Genomic DNA, 17978 nt, shown 5'->3' on the forward strand with positions numbered 1-17978 from the left:
GTAGGTGATGTCACCCGTGCATGGACACTTAGGTGCTGCCCCCAGGTGAAGGTTGTTAGGAGAGCCAAGTGTAGCATACCATGTCCCCACCATGGGGCAGGGTCACTCCGGAGAGACACTACTTACCCCTCTGAAATTCCAAGCTTTGGGAGAGGGAAACATCGAGAAGTTGTTCTGCCTCGGCCGCTTGGGTCTAGAAGAGAAAAACCAAACGTTACTGTCCAGGGATTAGATGCACAGAGGAGGCTCTGCCTCACTAAGAGGAAAGCCCCCTGGACGGACGGCTGGGGGCATGAGGTAGATGACTTCAGCAGCTACTTTCACCCCCAAAACCCTGCTTGACCCCACAGCCTCACAGAAGAGTCTGTTGTCTACCTGGGAAAATCAAACCCACAGCAACACCAGAATACAAATACACGTCAAACCCAATGCCCAAGATCTCTCTCTTTCTTTTTAACATACAAACAGTTCCCAGACAGATACTACCAAATGGCTTCGATTCAGACAGGAATTCTTCCCTATTGCACACAGGCTGAGGAACCCCGGTGTCTCCATGAAGGCCACACAAGCTCTAGGTTTTAATTTTTTTTATTATATTTAGTTATTCTGTGTGGAGGGTACAGTGTGCCATGGCACGTAGTCAGAGGACAACTTGTGGGAGTCAGTTCTCCCTGCCATGCGGGTCTTCAGCGTTGGCAGCAAGTGCCTCTGCCTGCTGAGTCATTTTACCGGCTCCGCCATGCTTTTTTTTTTTTTAAGCAAAGGTAAAATAAAAACGTTTTCAGGTAAAATAAAAGATGTGAATTTGACGGAAAAAAAATCTTTGCTTGATAATAAAGTAAATAAAATTTCATCAACTAGAGCACGAGAGGGAATTCTGTAGCTGGCAGTGAGCACAGCGAGCCTCAATACAGATGGTAAGGGCTGTGCCATGGAGTGGTAGCAGCAAGAAGGGATCAGCTCTGCAAGACCCTATTTCTGAACCACAAATTTACTCCGTCACTCTGGGGTAACAGTTCCTGCACCTGCTGGCTGACCTGCTCCCTTTCTCCCACCCCAGCGCTCTATCGCCGAGTCTCGGCAACGCTTGCACTGTCTTCTGCACTGTTCAGCTAGCCAGCCCCGTTAGCTTTCGGTTCCTGCCACTTGTGTGTCTTCAGAGACACTTTTCCCAGCTGAGCCTCTTGAAGGAGACCTGCCAAGCTAAGGTCCATGCCTTGAGAGATATCATAAAGGGGCAGCTTTGGCCCCCATAAAGGGGCAGCTTTGGCCAGCGAGTGGGACACAGAGGCTGGGCCACATCTGCTCTGGATAGGTCCCCTCAAAGGAGAGTGTAAGGTTGGATGAGCTAAAGTTTCTGTCCCAGGTGCCTGACACACAGAAGACACATGGTAAAGTGCCCCGTCCAGGGTCAAGCCTGGGGATGTTGGGTTACTGCTGAACCTCACACACAATGTCCAGTGCTGGCCTCCGTAAATGTGTTCCTAACATCTTCACAGGATACACACAACAGAAAACAGCACGCTACAGGAGGGAGGCACAACGTGAACAGAGCTCTAAGAAACAGGACAGGGACTTGTGTGTGTGTGGCGGGGGACTAGAGATGCTCCACAAATTCTAGAGCCAGCTGGGGACAGAGAGAAGGCCTATGGGGAGAAGAGAGTTGAGACAGAAGCCAGAAGCAGACACCTCACACTGGAGATTGACAGAAGCCTCGGGGTGGAGCTGAGGGTACACAGATAGACACCAGTGACAGAGAGTGTTCATGAGTCGTCTATAAACAGAGGAAGGCCCCCGCCAGGACAAGAAGGCACTTGAGGGAGGGTACATTGTGGGGAGACAAATGACAGATGTCCTTCAAGGAAGTAAGTAGAGGAGGCGGGAGGGAGGAGGGACATCCTAATATTGGCAAGAGGACCCAGTGAGTCTCCCTGAGGATGTTAGTGTCACTGAGGACTAGAGTTGAGGGACTTTTCTCCAAAAGTGAGGCAGGAGACTTATTTGTACAGAATGGGAGTTGACAGAGTTCCCAACGTAGTCTTGAAACCATGACTTCCCTGAAGTGGGCACGCCGTCTGTCTTTTTATGACCCACTTGGAGAAGGCCAGATGACAAACCACGATCTGAAGACTTTCCTAAACATTCTTGACATCTGCTGTCAGACAGCCCAGGCCAGCAGTGCTGCCCACTCTGGCAGTATGGGGGTGGGGGAGATGATGAGAAACAGCATGCACAAAGTGCCCCTCCTCTCCCTTAACCACAGGGCACTTACTCAGTGCACACGATATACCAGTATCTGAGCCGTTGGTGTTCTGCCCCATTGACACAGGGCAGGCACAGCAGTCCAAACTTCAAACACCGAAGCCAACTGTGAGCTGCTGGAATCAACAGAAACCGTGGGTATTTTTAAGGGTGTTTTGTAACAGAGGTTCCTTGACAATCTGGTGTTGGAAACATTTTTTTTTTTTTTTTCAAAAAAAATCCAGAGACTATGATGACCCTGAAGCCTCTGGGGACATGTTTAGAAGCCAGGGGATGGCTCTCCCTCCATCACACCAACTGCATCCGTCTGAACTGCAGCGTGAGAGGTTTCCTGGTATCCTACTGAAACCCCCACCCTGAGCCTGCAGGTCACAGCCCAGCAGAGCAGCTCCACGTCCGTCCACAAAGAATTTTTTTTTAAGATTTGTTTATTATGTATGCAGTGTTCTGCTTGCTTGATGTGTGCACGCCAGAAGAGGGCACCAGATCTCATTATAGATGGTTGTGAGCCACCATGTGGTTGCTGGGAACTGAACTCAGGACCTCTGGAAGAGCAGCCAGTGCTCTTAACCTCTGAGTCATCTCTCCAGTCCCCTAGTTTTCTACTCTTTAAGCAAGCAGCAGGCTGTTATTTTTCTAAAGTTCTGCATGGGGAGCCCCAGTTCTTTCCCGAGTACGTGTTTTTCCGGCCAGGACTCTGTTCAGACCACCTTCCCACCAGTCCCCTAGAGAGTTGCCCGCAAGTTAGTGTGGAATAAGACACCAGAACACTCTGCTCGGGAGGAAAATGGGATCTGGTCACATCCTCAACACTGGCCTTCAGCCTGTGCACATGGGGCTCCTCGGTACCACTATCAGAGGCTGTTGTCAAGATTTCCTTTTAGCAAATCAACACTTGCAGAGTACTCGCTGCATGCCAGGTACTGACTGTTTGGACAGCCCTATTAAACGTTAACTCATTCTGTCTTCCAAACAGTATCTTATGAGTAGGTACTGTTGTTACCCCTCCTTCACAAATGAAGAAACCAAGGCTTTAACAGGTTAAATGATTTGCCACAAAGCACAAAGCTAATTGATGGCAAAGTCAGGATTTGAACTCTGGCAGTTTGCACTCTAAGGTGCACAAAAGAAACACACGATAAAACCACTGCAAAGAAGAATAATATTGTGAAACTATTATCAAAAGCAATTTACAGATCCACTGCACTCTCTATCCAATGGTAGTTCCTCCCCAACTGAAATATCAAAAACCCTGAAGTTCACATAGAAGCACAAAGACCCCAAATGGTTAAGGCCAACCTTAGCGGATGTAACGGTGCTGGAAGTTTGACCAAGTCCAAGCTCAATCTCTGTAGTATACTATAGAGTCATGGTGACAACAGCGAATGCTACTGTCCCAAAGACAGAACCATGGGGTAGGAGAGCCAGAGATAAACCCACACAGTAACTGCGAGACACAGTCTGAAAATATAAGTATTTATTTATTTATTTGGGTGGGGGAGTAATGTTCATGACACACACATGTGGAGCCCAGAGGGCAACCTCTGGAGTTCGTTCTCTCCTCCCTCTCAGTGGGTTCAAGGACTGAACTAAGTCACGGGACTTCACAGCAAACCCCTTCACCTGCTGAGCCATCTTGCTGGCCCCAAGGCTTCAAGATACAAGCACAGGCAAGAGCTTTCTGAAAAGGACTCTGATAACACAGAAAATCATCCCAAGAGCGGCTGTTGAGATGGCTCAGTGGTTAAGAGCACTTGCTGCCTCGCAGAGGAGCTGGGTTAGGCTCCCAGATCTCACACGGTGACTCACAACTGCCTGTGACTCCAGTTCCAGGGGATCCAAAGCCCTCTTCTGGACCCTTCTGTTCCAGGCACATAAAATGCACATACATACACGCAGGCTCTCAGGCATACATGTAAAATAAAAACACCTTTAAAACACTGAAAACTAGGACTACATAAAACTTAAATGATCAGCAATAGACAATCTCTAAGAGAAGAGACTACCTTCAGAAGGTACCCTGGCAAGAACACACAAATTGAACACCCAGGGTAAACAGAACTAAAAGGTAAACACACACACACACACACACACACACACACGCAGAAAGAGACAGAGAGAGAGAGAGAGAGAGAGAGACAGAGACAGAGACAAAGACAGAGACAGAGAGAGACAGAGAGAGAGAACAAAGGAGGGGCTGGGAGATGGCCCAATCTGCAGCAAGCTTGCTGTGTCAGTGAGGACCTAAGTGCACAGCGCCAGCTATCATGCAAAAAGCATGCTTTTGTAACCCAGCCCTGGAAGAGAGAGGTGGACACACAGACACGTACACATGAACATACAGGCAATAGTAATAACAATAAAAGCCATCAGTCTTAGAGACTTTCCTACATCTGCAAATGAAGAGCCACAAGAGTTGGGCATGTCTGCTGGCACGTGCAGCTCCAGCCCTTAGGAAGTCAAGCACTAATCCTGAGGGTGGCAGCTCAGGGCCGGGCGGAGCCACAGCCTTATTACAGAGAGCCATAAAGACTGATGAACTTCTCTGAGTGCACATCACACTTTACTTCAAGTATAGTTTGTAATGCTTGTTTTGTTAAGACAGGAGACAGGATCTCTGGTTAGCCTGAAATTCACGTACTCCTGCCTTGACCAGGCCCTGAGTGCTGGGGTAACAGACATGGGCCACCATGACCAGGCATTTCCTTTTTCTATGCCAGGGCTGGCAACCCATTCATGGTTTCCAGGCAAATGTTTCTCCACTGACCTACATCCCCAGTCCTTTCAAAACTTCCAGGGCTGACTTTTCCGAATATTTTAAAAGAATTTAGAGCAAGTAAGTCTTAAAAAGTTTTTTGTTGTTGTTTGTTTTTGTTTTTGTTTTTTTATGGCTATGAAGGGTTGAAGAGATGACTTAGCAGTTAAGAGCAATTTAAGAACTTAAATTTGTCAGACGGCTCATAACTGCCTGTAATTCCAGCTCCGGGGATCTGATGCCCTCATTTGGCCTCTGTGGGCTCACACGCACGTGCATGCATGCACGCTCACACCCACACCCACACACACCTCTACCTATAAATAAGAAATAAAATAAATCTTAAAAATCACTATGAACTCAAACTGTCTTTCTGATCTTTGTGGAAACTAATAAAGGGGAGAAAGCAGACCTGCCAAACTATATCAAAATCATAAACAGAAAGAAAGGAGATATGTTCAAGGCTCTAACTCAAAACACATTCCTGTGGATGCAAACCCTTTCCTCGTTCCTGGCCACCACCTGTAAGGAGTCTTTGTTTTCATCTGGATTTTGTCCAGGGAGGGAGGAGCAGAAGAAAGTCTTCATCTTTTAATCAATACTACGTTGATCGGCAGCTAATAAATCAGCAGGAAGGTAGGTGGTCCAGCGTTTCTAAAACCCAAATCCTAAACCTGAGTCCCGAGAATGGGCATTCCTAATTAACACCCTCCTGCAGCTAAGATACCACAAATTCTCAAATTAGCCAGCATCACATGAAGCAGTTTATTGACTCTGATAGAGACCCCCCACAGTCTCCGGGGTAATTAGAAGCTCTGTAAATGTTATTCTTGGCAGTGACTGTGGCCACACATAAAAACATGTTTATTCCCAAACTGTCAGTGAAATTCAGCGAAGAAGCCTAGCCCGAGGCAGGCCTGCTAGAGCACACGCGGAGGAGAGGGGGGACAACGCCGAGCCGAGCACATGGACGAGGGGGCGATCTAGGCACCGTGGCAAGCAGCAAGCCATTCCCAAAGTCTGGTGAGCCTCTCCGACAGGTGGAAAGGCAGAGCGGGTGTACAGGAGGAGGAGCTAGGCGTGGGAGAGTGGCAGCATTTTTTGGCATTGGTACTATTTGTGTCGTGTGGCCAGAGGTTGACATCAGGACATCGTCCTCTATCTTCAGGTTCTAGTGCTAACCCTGGAACTCATTTTCGGTTAGTTGGCCAGTGAGTTCAAGGCACCTTACAAGGGGTTACAGGCACACACCGCCCCACTGCTCCCAGCTTTGGTATGGGTGCTCATGCTTGCACAGTGAGCACTTTACCCACTGAGCCATCTCCCCAGCTCCGGTGGTGTCTTTTAAAGCATCAGCTCCCCAGATCTTCATAGGACTCTAGGGAATAGGGTGGTATCAGTGGACAGGTAGCTACTGGGGTCAGACTGCAAAATGCCCACAATCAGGCAGTCCCGTTTCAGGCATCTGAGTTTGGCCAAGTTGCATAAGATTTTTTTTTCCTGGCCACTTAATCTATCATAATATATTAATCATGTGTCCTCACCAAATGTTTTTTTACCAAACACAGCCCATCTGAATACACAGGGCAGTACAAGGCCTCTCTCCTGGGCACCTCACCATCTTCCAGCTAGGAGAACAGAGCCAATGTTGCGTCAGTGTTACTATAGTTGCTACCATGGCAACCTCCCCTTGTCACCCAAGCAGATGTTCCTCCATCCCCTCTGGGACACAGCTTGATTCAGGGATGCAGCCAGCACTTGCAAGCACATCTTCACCTGTCCCTCAACGTCCTCACGCTTTTATAAGATTGTGAACTGGCTGGGTCTGGACCAGGCTGATGGACAAGTGGGGTTCATGGAAAGACCATACAGAGAAAAAATAATCTGCACAGAAGGTAGCTGATAGCCTCTCCCATACCCCAACCTGACCTTGGAAAAGGATAGTGCTCCTATCAGGAGAGAGACCAGCTCTGGAACAGGTCAGAGGTCATGACAGGGAGCACGGGGGAGACATTAAAGTTGTTAGTATGGAACTCCAAATCTTGTAGAGTCACGTAGATGTCTCTGAATAGACTTTTAAGACAACACCTCACTGAGTAGCCCAGTCTGCCCTCAATCCAAACACTCTTCATGCCTCAGCCTCTTATGTAGCTGGGATCACAGGCAGGTTCCTAGCTCAGATAGCCATATCAAAATAAGACTATTGCTTTCACTAGTCAAAAATACTCCTAAATAAAACACCTTTTAGGATATGAGAGCCATGAATGAGTTTTCAGAAACCCTGAAGGTCAAAGGAGAAACAATAAATTTTTTCTTAAAAATTCCTTAAAAGCTAATTCCACAGTAGCAACTTCTCAGAGTGAGGACGGATCCACACTTACACATATATTCCCTGAATCTGACACTTTATGACTCCCAAATATTAATTTGTAATCATAAGACACTTGTTTTTGTTTGCTTGAAGCTGAAATGCTTTAGTCCTGTGTAGCTTAGGAAGAAACCCAACCCTCTGATTAGCAAACAAACACAGCCTACTGTCCTTAGGAAGCGGTAAACAAGGGTAAATAAGGTAGTATGTCAGCTCTTGGGGGCAGCTTGTTAAAGGTAATATGGTGGGCAGGCAGACTAGGGGGCAGGCAGACTAGGGGGCGGGCAGACTAGGGGGGTGGGCAGACTAGGGGGTGGGAGAGTCCGGTCTTCTTAATGCTGCGACCCTTTAATATACTTTCTCATGGTGTGGTGACCCCAACCATAAGGCCATTTCGTTGCTACTTCATAACTGTAATTTTGCTACTGTTACGAATCACAATGTAAACACCTACGCTTCCCAATGGTCTGAGGTGACCCCTGTGAAAGGGCAGTGACCTTGGCCCTGACGCTGAGGAACTTCGGCCTCACTGGGGCACTCTAGCTCCAGCCCCTGGTGCAGCACCAGGACCTAGGGGGCAGGAGGAGGAAGAGAAAGTGGTATCAACGCAGGACCTAGTTTTCTCAGCCTCAGTGTCTACCTCTGGAACTGGAGCTAAGCCTAAACTGCCGGCAGGTGACATTAGCATTTCCTTCTTCCTTGTTGGAAGCCTGGATGGGATTTCACGTCATTAATCAATCTATTTCTTTTCTACTGGTGTCTGTTTTGACACAGGGTTTTACTCCACAGCTCAGGGTGCCCGCAGACCCTGTGATCCTGCACAAGCTCCCCAAGACTAGGACTATAGACGTAAAACAGACGTCCAGCTTGACTTACTTTTAATATGATTTCTATTTGTCTATTTAGTTATTTTGGCTTTGTGCTTTCTTTGTTTCTTCAGAGGCAAGGTCCATGTAGCCTAGGCTGACCTCAAACTAACTGTGGCCAAGGATGGCTTTTAATCTTTGATCCTCCTGCTAGGGTTACTGCAAACAGACAGGCCCAATTTTTATGCAGAGCTGGAGACAGAAGCCAGGGCTGTGGGCATGCTAGGCCAGGACTCCACCAACTGAGCTACAGCCCCAGCCTTTAATGTGCTTTTTAAAATAAACTAATGTGCTCAGTAAAATTCACTCTTTGGGTGTAAGCATAAGCGTGTTGGTAAAACGGGTAGGTCATGCCTGCCACCACAGTGGGAACACAGGGCTGCCCTCCCAGGAAGCCCCCTCCTCAGCCCAGTTCCTGGCAACTGTGATGTTTCCTATTTCTCTCATTTTGACTTTTCCAGAATGTCACATACACGAAACTCCACAGTGTCCAGCCTTCTACATTTGACTGACTTCCTTCATGTGGCAGAATGCACTTGGATTCATCCAGCCTGTGGTGTGAACCAGTGGTTCACTCTTCTCTACGCTCCTCCATAAATGCAGCCTGATCATTCTGGGGCGAGGTCACATAAAGTAGCAGTAGATCGACTGCCTTCTACTCCCCAGTGACTTAGTCACCAGCTTCCAGAGTGCACTTCTATCTATGGGTGACAAGGCGAAGCAGGGGTTTAAGGCCATCTTCCTGGCTGGGTCTGTAATCAGGACCACCGAGACCCTATAGGCCTCTCCTCACTCAGCCTCATGTGAAGCAGCTCATTTGCAAACTGGCTCTCAGTACCCCAGCTCTCACGGAGGCTTTGGGAACTTGGGAATGGTCTGGGTCTTGATCTATCAGTTATAAAGTCTAAAGATCCTAGAAGGGGAGGCAGGAAGGTCCAGCAAACTGCTGGGAAGTGAGATTTGTAGCCAAGATCAAAGTGACTTGACAAGGTGACAAAGGCAAGGACCACAGCCTTGGGGACAGTTAGGGAAAAGGCAACCAACGGACAGAAATGCTCTCCAGAGGAGCTAGGCCAAGGCCAGACCACACACTTAGGAGCCAATGACAAAGACTGAGAGAAGCTTCGCTGACTGCCCTGCCTATGGAGAGAGCTGACAACCTAGCCGGCAGCGTCAGGGCAGGGCTCGGGTGGCAGGCACAGCGAGGACAGAGTAGGCAGAGAAGAAGCAGAGGTAGAAGGAGGCTGCACTCTCTTGAGGACTGAGGAAGAAAATGGAAGGAAAATAAGATGGCGGCAGAAACCATAAACTTAAAGATAACACATAATGACAGACACTGAATCCTCACGGTGACCCAGGTGATGCTTAAGACACTTCAGGTAGCTAGAGATGCTGTTTTTCTAAATGGCCATGTTGTCAAACTACCTGCTAAATATCTGCGTCTATATCCACAGCCTGGTGCTGCTCCCAGCCTTAGCCAGAGAAGGTTCTTGCTGCAGTGGGGAGTGCTTCCTGCAGAGATGCGTCGCTGGGGACTGCGAGTGCTCGGCCACATATGGGATATCTTTATCAACATTGCCGAAGAGGGGGCACCAGAGGACAGGGGGAGCGCTGTGGCATGCTGCCCTCTGGGCGTGATGCCACCATTGCATTCATGATTTTATAGCACCTATGGTACCCCCCCCCCCGCAAGTTAAAGCCCATCAAAAACTCCAGCATGGAGAAGGGAGGGGCTCCCAAGACCCCAGACCTAGCTGAGGAGTTACTGGCCATGGATGGTTGCTAGGGAAGGAAGAGTCACTTTTCTTTAGGAGCAACTGATGGGTTCCATGCCCCAGGGGATAATCCAATACCCATGAGCTTATGGGTGGTGTTAACTGGATTCAGTGGGCTAAATAAATAAGTCTAAAAGGAAGACATGAAGTTGGGAGGGAGATGAGGGTCTGATGGAGGAAGGTCATTGGTTAACTAATAAAGAAACTGCTTGGCCCTGATAGGTTAGAACACAGGTGGGTGGAGTAAACAGAACAGAATGCTGGGAGGAAGAGGAAGTGAGCTCAAACGCCATGCTCCCCTCTCCCGGGCAAACGTGATGAAGCTCTGACCCAGGATGGACGTAGGCTAGAATCTTCCCGGTAAGCGCACCTCAGTGCTACACACATTAATAGAAATGGACCAGGCAATGTTTAAATGAATACAGTTTGTGTGTTGTTATTTTTGGGCATAAGCTAGCCAGGCGGCCAGGAGCTTGGTGGCAGGAACGCAGTCCACAGCTCCTTCAACAGGGGTCCAAGTGGATACATACACCAGATGACTGATGTTGCGTGCATGCATAAGTACCTTCTCTGAGCATCACCGCCGCCCCACCCCCACCATCATCAGCAGATGCAGGAGTTGGAGCATGGAGACTAATAAGCGTGTATCGGAGGGCAAAAGAGCTGAGCCCGGTGACCCACTAAGCTGCAGGCAATGCAAGGCTTGGTGGGAGAAGGAAGAACTGGGAGACAGGGGACATACCTGGCTGGAAAGGTGGGTATGGGGGAAGGAGCTAGTAGACAGTGGGCTGCAGGTGGTGTACCAGGGCATATCCTCAGCTAAGAGCCACCATACTTCAGAGGGTTCTCCTCTTCGGCAGTAGCGCTTGTGTGACCGGCAAGAACACATTGAGAGTCATATCCAGACTGCTCTTCACCAGATGAGCAAGAATGCTAACAGCAAGTGTGCCACAGGGGTTCCCACTGGCTGGGATTCCCCAAGGACTAGTAAGCTTATGCTCATGAGACCCGGGGAGTGGACTGGCAAGATGGATCACTGGGGAAAGGCGTTGTTGCCAGGCAACCAGGGCTTGATCCTGTCTTAGTCATGGTTTCTATTGCTGGGATGAAACACCATGACCAGAAAGCAAGTTGGGGAGAAAAGGGTTTATTTGGCTTACAATTCAATAGCATAGTTCATCATCATCAAAGGATGTCAGGGTAGGAACTCAAATAGGCAGGAACCTGGAGGCAGGAGCTGATGCAGAGGCCACGGAGTAAGTGTTGCTCACTGGATTGCTTCATGTGGCTTGCTCAACCTGCTTTCCTATAGAACCCAGGACCACCAGCCCAGGGACGGCCTCACCCACCATGGGCTGGGCCCTCCCCATTGTTCACTAATTGAGAAAATCCTTACAGACGGATCTCATGGAGGCCTTTCCTCGGCTGAGGCTCCTTCCTCTCTGGTGACTTCTAGCTTGTGTCAAGTTGACACACAAGTTCAGATCCCCAGAACCCACATGTTAGAAGGGGAGACCTAATTTCTGCCGGTTGTCTCCTGACCTCCATACACGCATCATGGCATACGCAGCAAAATGTAACTTTTTAAAAAAAAAGTCCTTGAGCACCTAAAATAATGCCCAGCATTCATGAGACACAATAGATATTACCCATCAAAATTATTAATAGCATTAGTAGGATGGGGATAATCCATGACAGGAATTAAAATGCCCCATTGGGAAGCACGGTGCCCTGAATGTCCCAACATTGTTCCAGAAGCCCTCGGCACATGAATTCTCTAGTTACTGTAACCAGATGAGCCCTTTCATTTTTGTACCAAAGAGGGGCGGAGGCAGGTCCTGAACAGCAGAGGTGTGGGGTTCGGAGCCCACCATTAATTAAATGGGGTTCGTGTAAGAGCACACACTCATCTGGCAACGTTCCCCTCTGAGCCTTGCGCTCTAAGAAAGAACACTGGAGAACGCACTCCCATTGAGACTTTTCTGGGCAGACCCGGGTGTTAAGATAATAACACAGTCACTGCAGTTCTAAAAGAGCGAGCCCTCCTGGAGAGCACAATATTCCGTTAGAAATAGCCGGATCTTTTCCAGAGCTGAGTGCTGGAGAGAGCAGGGCTCCTACCGCTACAAAGATGCAGGAAAAAAAAAAAAAAAAAGCCATACTTAATGTGAGTGCACAGTGCCCTCTGGTGGCCAGTATCAGAAAAGCAGAGGGGCTCAGCGGTCAGTCTCAAACAGTCCTCAGATTCTCAATGTTCCTTGTCTCATTTTGTGTTGCTGGGGATCAAACCCAGGGCTTTACATACGGTAGGCAAGTGCACTGCCACCAAGATACACTCGAGTCACTTTCAAAAATTGAAACCGAGAGTTGGCAAGACGTATACGTGGCCAAAGACACTTCCTACCAACCTGAGGTAGAACCCTCGGACACACATAGCACAAAGAAAGAAGTGACTCTCACAATCTGTCCTTATGCACGCACACGCACGCACACACATACAATATGAGTTTTAGAAAACCAAGTAAACAAAATAAAATAGGAATTGAAAATTAAAAGTTTTCATTTCCTAACAGAAGAGCTGACAGGGAAAGGTCACATTTGACCTTCCCTTGCTTTGGGGGTTTTGCTGCTGCTGCTGCTGCTAGTGTTGTTTTCTGGCACACTTGCATGTCATCTACACATGTCTCTGTGGATGCTGAAGCACCAGCTAGCTCAAAAGACACAGGCCATAGGCTCTCCATGTGTCCACAAGGTGTCCATCAGCATCACCATTTTAAGAGACTGTCCTCATGACCACTAGACTCCAAGGTGTCCCATCTCACTAGACTCCATCTGCTACTTGCTTCCAGAAAACCCAAGCAGGTCTGGACCAGAGATGGTGGCATCTTAGTGGCTGAGAGGACAGGCCCTCTTGGGGTCAGATCCAGTAGATCCTCATAGAGGCCCAGTTTCCTCTGGATATCCAGTGTGTTTGTGCCTTGCTCAGTTTCTTCTCCCTGGTGTACGGTCTGAACTCATCACTCTCCATGACTCCAGTGGAGTTAATAGGGGGCGGGGGGACTTGTAGCAAGGATCCAGGGAAGAAAGAGAAACCTGCGGTGGCGAGGGAGACCAATGGGCAGAACAAACGGGAAGTGGATTTGGGTGGAGTAGGGCCACAGGCTGCAGGCAGCTAAGGAAGCAGAGCTGCAGACTGCTGTGGGATGTACAAGGATGTCTTTGGTTGTTGGCAAGACACAGTACTGGACGGGAAGAAAGTTCACTGCTGATGGTGCACTTCAAGCCCCCACCGGGGCTTTGGTGTTTGCTTAGAGCAAGCCCCAGCTTTACGGATAAGGAAAGCTGGGCTGAGGGAGGGCCTGTACCCTGCTAGGAGTTCCTTGCACACTGAGTTTCCACAGTCTTGCTCTGCGGTGCTCACGGTGGAGGGAGGATGCCAGAAAAAGGACAAGCGAGGGTGAGATGGCCCTGGAGACCCGATCACATGACAGAGCAATGTGCAGGCAATGCCAGAAATAACAGTTCTTGTCCTTGTCCTCCCCTGCCCTTTGCCCTAATCACTGGGATCCCCACCCCCAAAGCGCCACTTCCTGTTTGATAAACCCATTCCCATTGCTAATTCCCACATGCCCTCCTGCATACAGAGAGTCCTGACCCGAAGTCCGCCAATGCAATGGCTGTGTCTGCACTTCCTCTGAGAAGGCTTTTCCTGGATTTACACTCCCGCCATCCAAGGGTTCAGCCTTCTCTCCATCTCCACAAGAAACAGTGACTAGCCCCCACTTTGTGCCAAGCACCTTACCAGGCACTCAGGATACAATGCCGCTTAGAAAACTATCCAAAGCTAGAAACGAAAGCAGAACTCTTGTCATCTACAGTATGAACCAGCTTACAGTAAAGGCAACCGTGGTGGCTAGCATGTCAACTTCTAGAATCTCCTAGGAAGGAGGTTTCAATGAGAGACCTAGACGAGGCTGGCCTGTGGGTATGCCTGTGTGAGCTTTTCTGGCCATGTAAATTGAGATGCCCACTGTGGGTGGCACCATTCCCTAGGTGGGAAAAATTCTGAACTGTGTAAGAGTGAAGAGCTCAAGCTGAGCATGTACGCACTAACTCACTGCCCTCTGTTTCTGACCGTGGACAGAGCTCCAAGTACCTGCCACCTTGAATTCCCACAGTAATGGTCCATAGCTTAGAACCAGGAGCCAAGTAAACCCTTCCTCCCTTTAAGGTGCCATTGTCAGGGTGTTATTACAGCAACAGGAAACAACACTAAGACTAACTTTGTTTGATTTATTATTTGATTTTGGTTTGACCCCAGACTCTGCCTAGCCAGGCTATCGGCTTACAAAACATCAACACACAACAAAATAATTTCTCAGGCATAGTCTCAAAGGTTAGGTTCATTATCTTACAAGACACTAACATGTTTTCCACAGAAGTTTGAATTTTAAGCCAGCCTTCCTTTCTCTGTAGCATCTTCCATGATTATACATGTATGTTTATTTTTACATATGCATGCAAACATACGTAGAGATTGTATGTGTATGTGTTCCTTGGTAATCCTTAAGATAAGATTCTCATCCTCACCCTGTTACTTCTTTTGCCGAGTTAAGTCAAATCTTTTACTCAGGATAAACGTAAATATTTGTTCAGAAGCCAGACCAAAGCATGAAACCCAAAACATGATGGAGAAAGGAATTCCAGGCTGCTGTGTCGGCATGAGCAAACACCCTGCAGCCGCAAGTGTGGTATGCTGGAGAGGGGGCAAGTCACATGAAGTCTAACATCTATGACTAGGGCCTTTACCAAAGTCCCTCCTGGCTGCCTCAGCCACGTTCAATAGTGGTGTCTTACCAAACAGAACTGGCCTCACAGGGTAGGAAAACTGTGGCTCAGATCATGGGGCTGCAATTCCACGCCAACCTTCTCTAGCTACCAGAAAGGTCAGGAAAAACACAGTTAGCAAAGTAAGAGTTCCTGAGAGGAGAGATCCTTCTGGAAACCCACACACTAGCTGCCCTCCTCAGGAGGCAGCATCCGTGCTCAGTGTCAGGCCCTGCCCACACCAGGGCAGCCCCCAGCTTGCTGCACCCCCTCTCTGCACAGTGTAAATGCCTGCACAAGCAAGCATGACAGGATGGCATCCCACAAGACCACAGCTCCCCAGTTAGGGCTGACTTCAGCCCTCATTCTCTGTGTGACTCACCTCGGTCAAGGCTGGGCTGTTGGGCGCCTGCGGTGGGGACAGACAGGGACCCCAGTGAGAGGCAGGCGCTTCGTTCCGTGAATATTAACAGTCGCTTTCATCTCCCTGAGTCTCCGTTCCTTAATGCGGAAATAGAAGCATTCACCCACTAAGTGTTCAGAGGTCAGGAGTAAAAGATCATAGGATGATACAATGCGTGTTTCATTCACAGGTGTCAAGAATGTAGCAAGTGCTTGTCTTGTAAGAGCCGGGTGTGGTGACACGCCTTTAATCTCAGCGCTAGCTCTCCGTGAGTTCAAGGTCAGCCTGGTCTACTATTGAGTAGCAGACAAGTCAGGCTAATGAGACTCTGTCTCAAATAAACAAAACAAAGCAAATAGGATTGGAGAGACGGCTCAGGGGTACCCATCAAAAGAGCTACAGTAAACATCTATTGAAACTGACATCTACCTATGAACACTGGCATCTGTCTAATGGACACTGAAGTCCATCTACTGAAATTGATGGCTATCAATCTTCTGTGTTTTATTTGTTTGCTTGTAAGAGTCTACTCATGGGAAAACACGTGTTTCTCTAATTCTCCGGAAAGGGCGAAGAGCTGCAGCAGCCACGCCCCCGCTCTGCCTCAGTTCCCTTACCATGTGCTCAACTGTTCCAGGACAGGAGTGCCACAGAGACAGGTAATTTTCTCCTTAGATGTATAACGGTGCACAGGACATTTCTAACAATACCTTCACCCCCAGCCCTGGACCACAGAGGGCAAAAGGAAATGCCCCACGAACAACAGCTGGGGTGGAAGGGGCAGCTGTCCACTCTGTGCTTACGGCTGGGAAAGCTCAGGAGAGTGAGTGGCTCCTCAGAGTAGGGGAAGATGCTAAACCCTAAGACCAAACACCGGAGACAGCAGAATTCCCCTTGGCCTGCTTTGTGCATGCCTGGCTACGCTCCGTGAACTGACTGGATGGCCAGGACCAGATACGCAGTAGGGAATCTCTGAGGCACCTTGCTTAGGAGACAAGCCATTGAGTTTTCCAATCACCAATTCCCAAGTTGGTATTCAAGAATCTGCCACCAGGGGGCAAGAGAGAGTAAAATTTCATAGTATGACTTCTGTTTGTTGAACTTGATCTCAGTTTGACACCCTAAGAGAGAGCAATTTAAAAAGAAATCGGAGGTGTGATTCAACACAAAGGTCTCCTGTTTAAAAAAAAATTTGATTGGGAACCAGCATCTCCGAGGCCTCCTTTAATCCAGGTGCTAAAGACCCTTGTTCAAAATGGAAAAGGGTCATGCAGACTGGCTAACATTAATTCCTGTCGATCATTAACCACACCCCACACCAAAGAAAGAAGCAGTTCTCGAATGACGAGCTGGCAGGGGGCGGGGCTCTGGAAGATGAGGGACCAGCCCCTCTTCCATCCTCATCACTACCCCTGTGCCCTACAAACCTCTGCCCCATCCGACTACCACGCTCCAGCATCCACAGAGACCTTACCTGTCTTACCTATGCACCCGCTTTTCTTCGAACCCCCTCCTCCTCAAAGAGCCCCGTCCGTAACCCAGCAGCTTTTGGTGCTCAGCTATAACCGCACCTCTCGGTCACTCCCACCCCACGGCAAACCTTCCCAGGTACTGAATGTCTGTGTAGTTCCAAAGCTCCTATACTGGAGACAAAGACCTAGAAAGGGGACATCAGGGGGGCCATCAGGCCACGAGACATCTCCCTCTTGAGGCGGATTTATGCTTTTATTAAACAGAGCCTGGAGGGCCGCTTTCCTTCCCCACCATGGGAGGGGACAAGCACCATCTAGGACAGTGGTTCTCTACCTTCCTAATGCTGTGACCCTTTAATACAGTTCCTCATGCTGTGGTGACATCCCCCCCCCCCACACCATAAATTCATTTTCATTGCTACTTCATAACTGTAATTGTGCTATTGCTATGAATTGCAATATAAATATCTGATATGCAGGAAACTGATATGTGACCCCTGTAAAGGGGTCATTTGACCCCAAGGAGTTGCAACCCACAGGCTGAGAACGACTGTTCTAGCGGTCAGGGAATGGGATGTCTTCAGATGGCAAAGGCCTTTGCAGAAAATAGCCAAGTGTGCCCGTGCACACTGCAGCTTCAACACTCGAGTCTGAGGAAGAAGGACCAAGAGTTTGAGGGTAGCCTGGGCTACAGTAGGCAGTCAAAGGCAGAGGTGGGGACAGGCAGTCCCTACAAGTTGGGGAACAGGGCAAGACGGTTTGTTCTGCAGGCCTGCAGACAAGGCTGGCTCCACATAGTTACCCCAGGCAGGACCACAGGGCTAAAGGCTGTGAGCACCTTTAGCCACATCCTCAGATGCTCCTGGCTGATTCAACCGAGAGACAGCATGGAGTGAAAGGAGAGGCGCCAGCCGAAGCAGGCGGAAGGGCTGTCACCCCTCCCCAAGGCCCCATCACCTCCCACACACACACACACACCCAGGTTTATCAGGAAATTATTGAGTTTTATATTTTTAAGGCCCCAGAGTCTGCAAGTTCAAACTTTAAAATTTCTGGGCAACACAGGGGCCTATAAAACTTCCATAACATTGCTGGGAGTGGTAACACACACCTCTCCTGTCAGCGCGTGAAGGGCTGAGACAGGAAGGGCTTGGATTTAGGGCCAACCTGGACTACACAGTGAGATGCAGTCTTAAAATAAAAACCAAGAGAGGAAGAAGGGAGGGAGGGAGGGAGGGAGGGAGGGAGGG

General features: G+C 48.9%; 1 protein-coding gene across 1 annotated transcript in view; it reads right to left on the bottom strand.

Moving 5' to 3' along the window:
• The window catches only part of Arhgef3 (Rho guanine nucleotide exchange factor 3), a 280755-nt gene that overhangs the window by 186827 nt on the left and 75950 nt on the right, over positions 1 to 17978 (bottom strand). Inside the window, exon 3 of the mRNA XM_050158206.1 lies at positions 127 to 193. Within this exon, the coding sequence (XP_050014163.1) occupies positions 127 to 193 (67 nt within the window). The remainder of the gene's footprint in view (positions 1 to 126; positions 194 to 17978) is intronic.

This window comes from Alexandromys fortis, unplaced genomic scaffold (genome assembly GCF_014885135.2).
Source record: "Alexandromys fortis isolate MF-2015 unplaced genomic scaffold, M_Fortis_MF-2015_v1.1 scaffold_106, whole genome shotgun sequence".
Taxonomy (NCBI): Eukaryota; Metazoa; Chordata; class Mammalia; order Rodentia; family Cricetidae; genus Alexandromys; species Alexandromys fortis.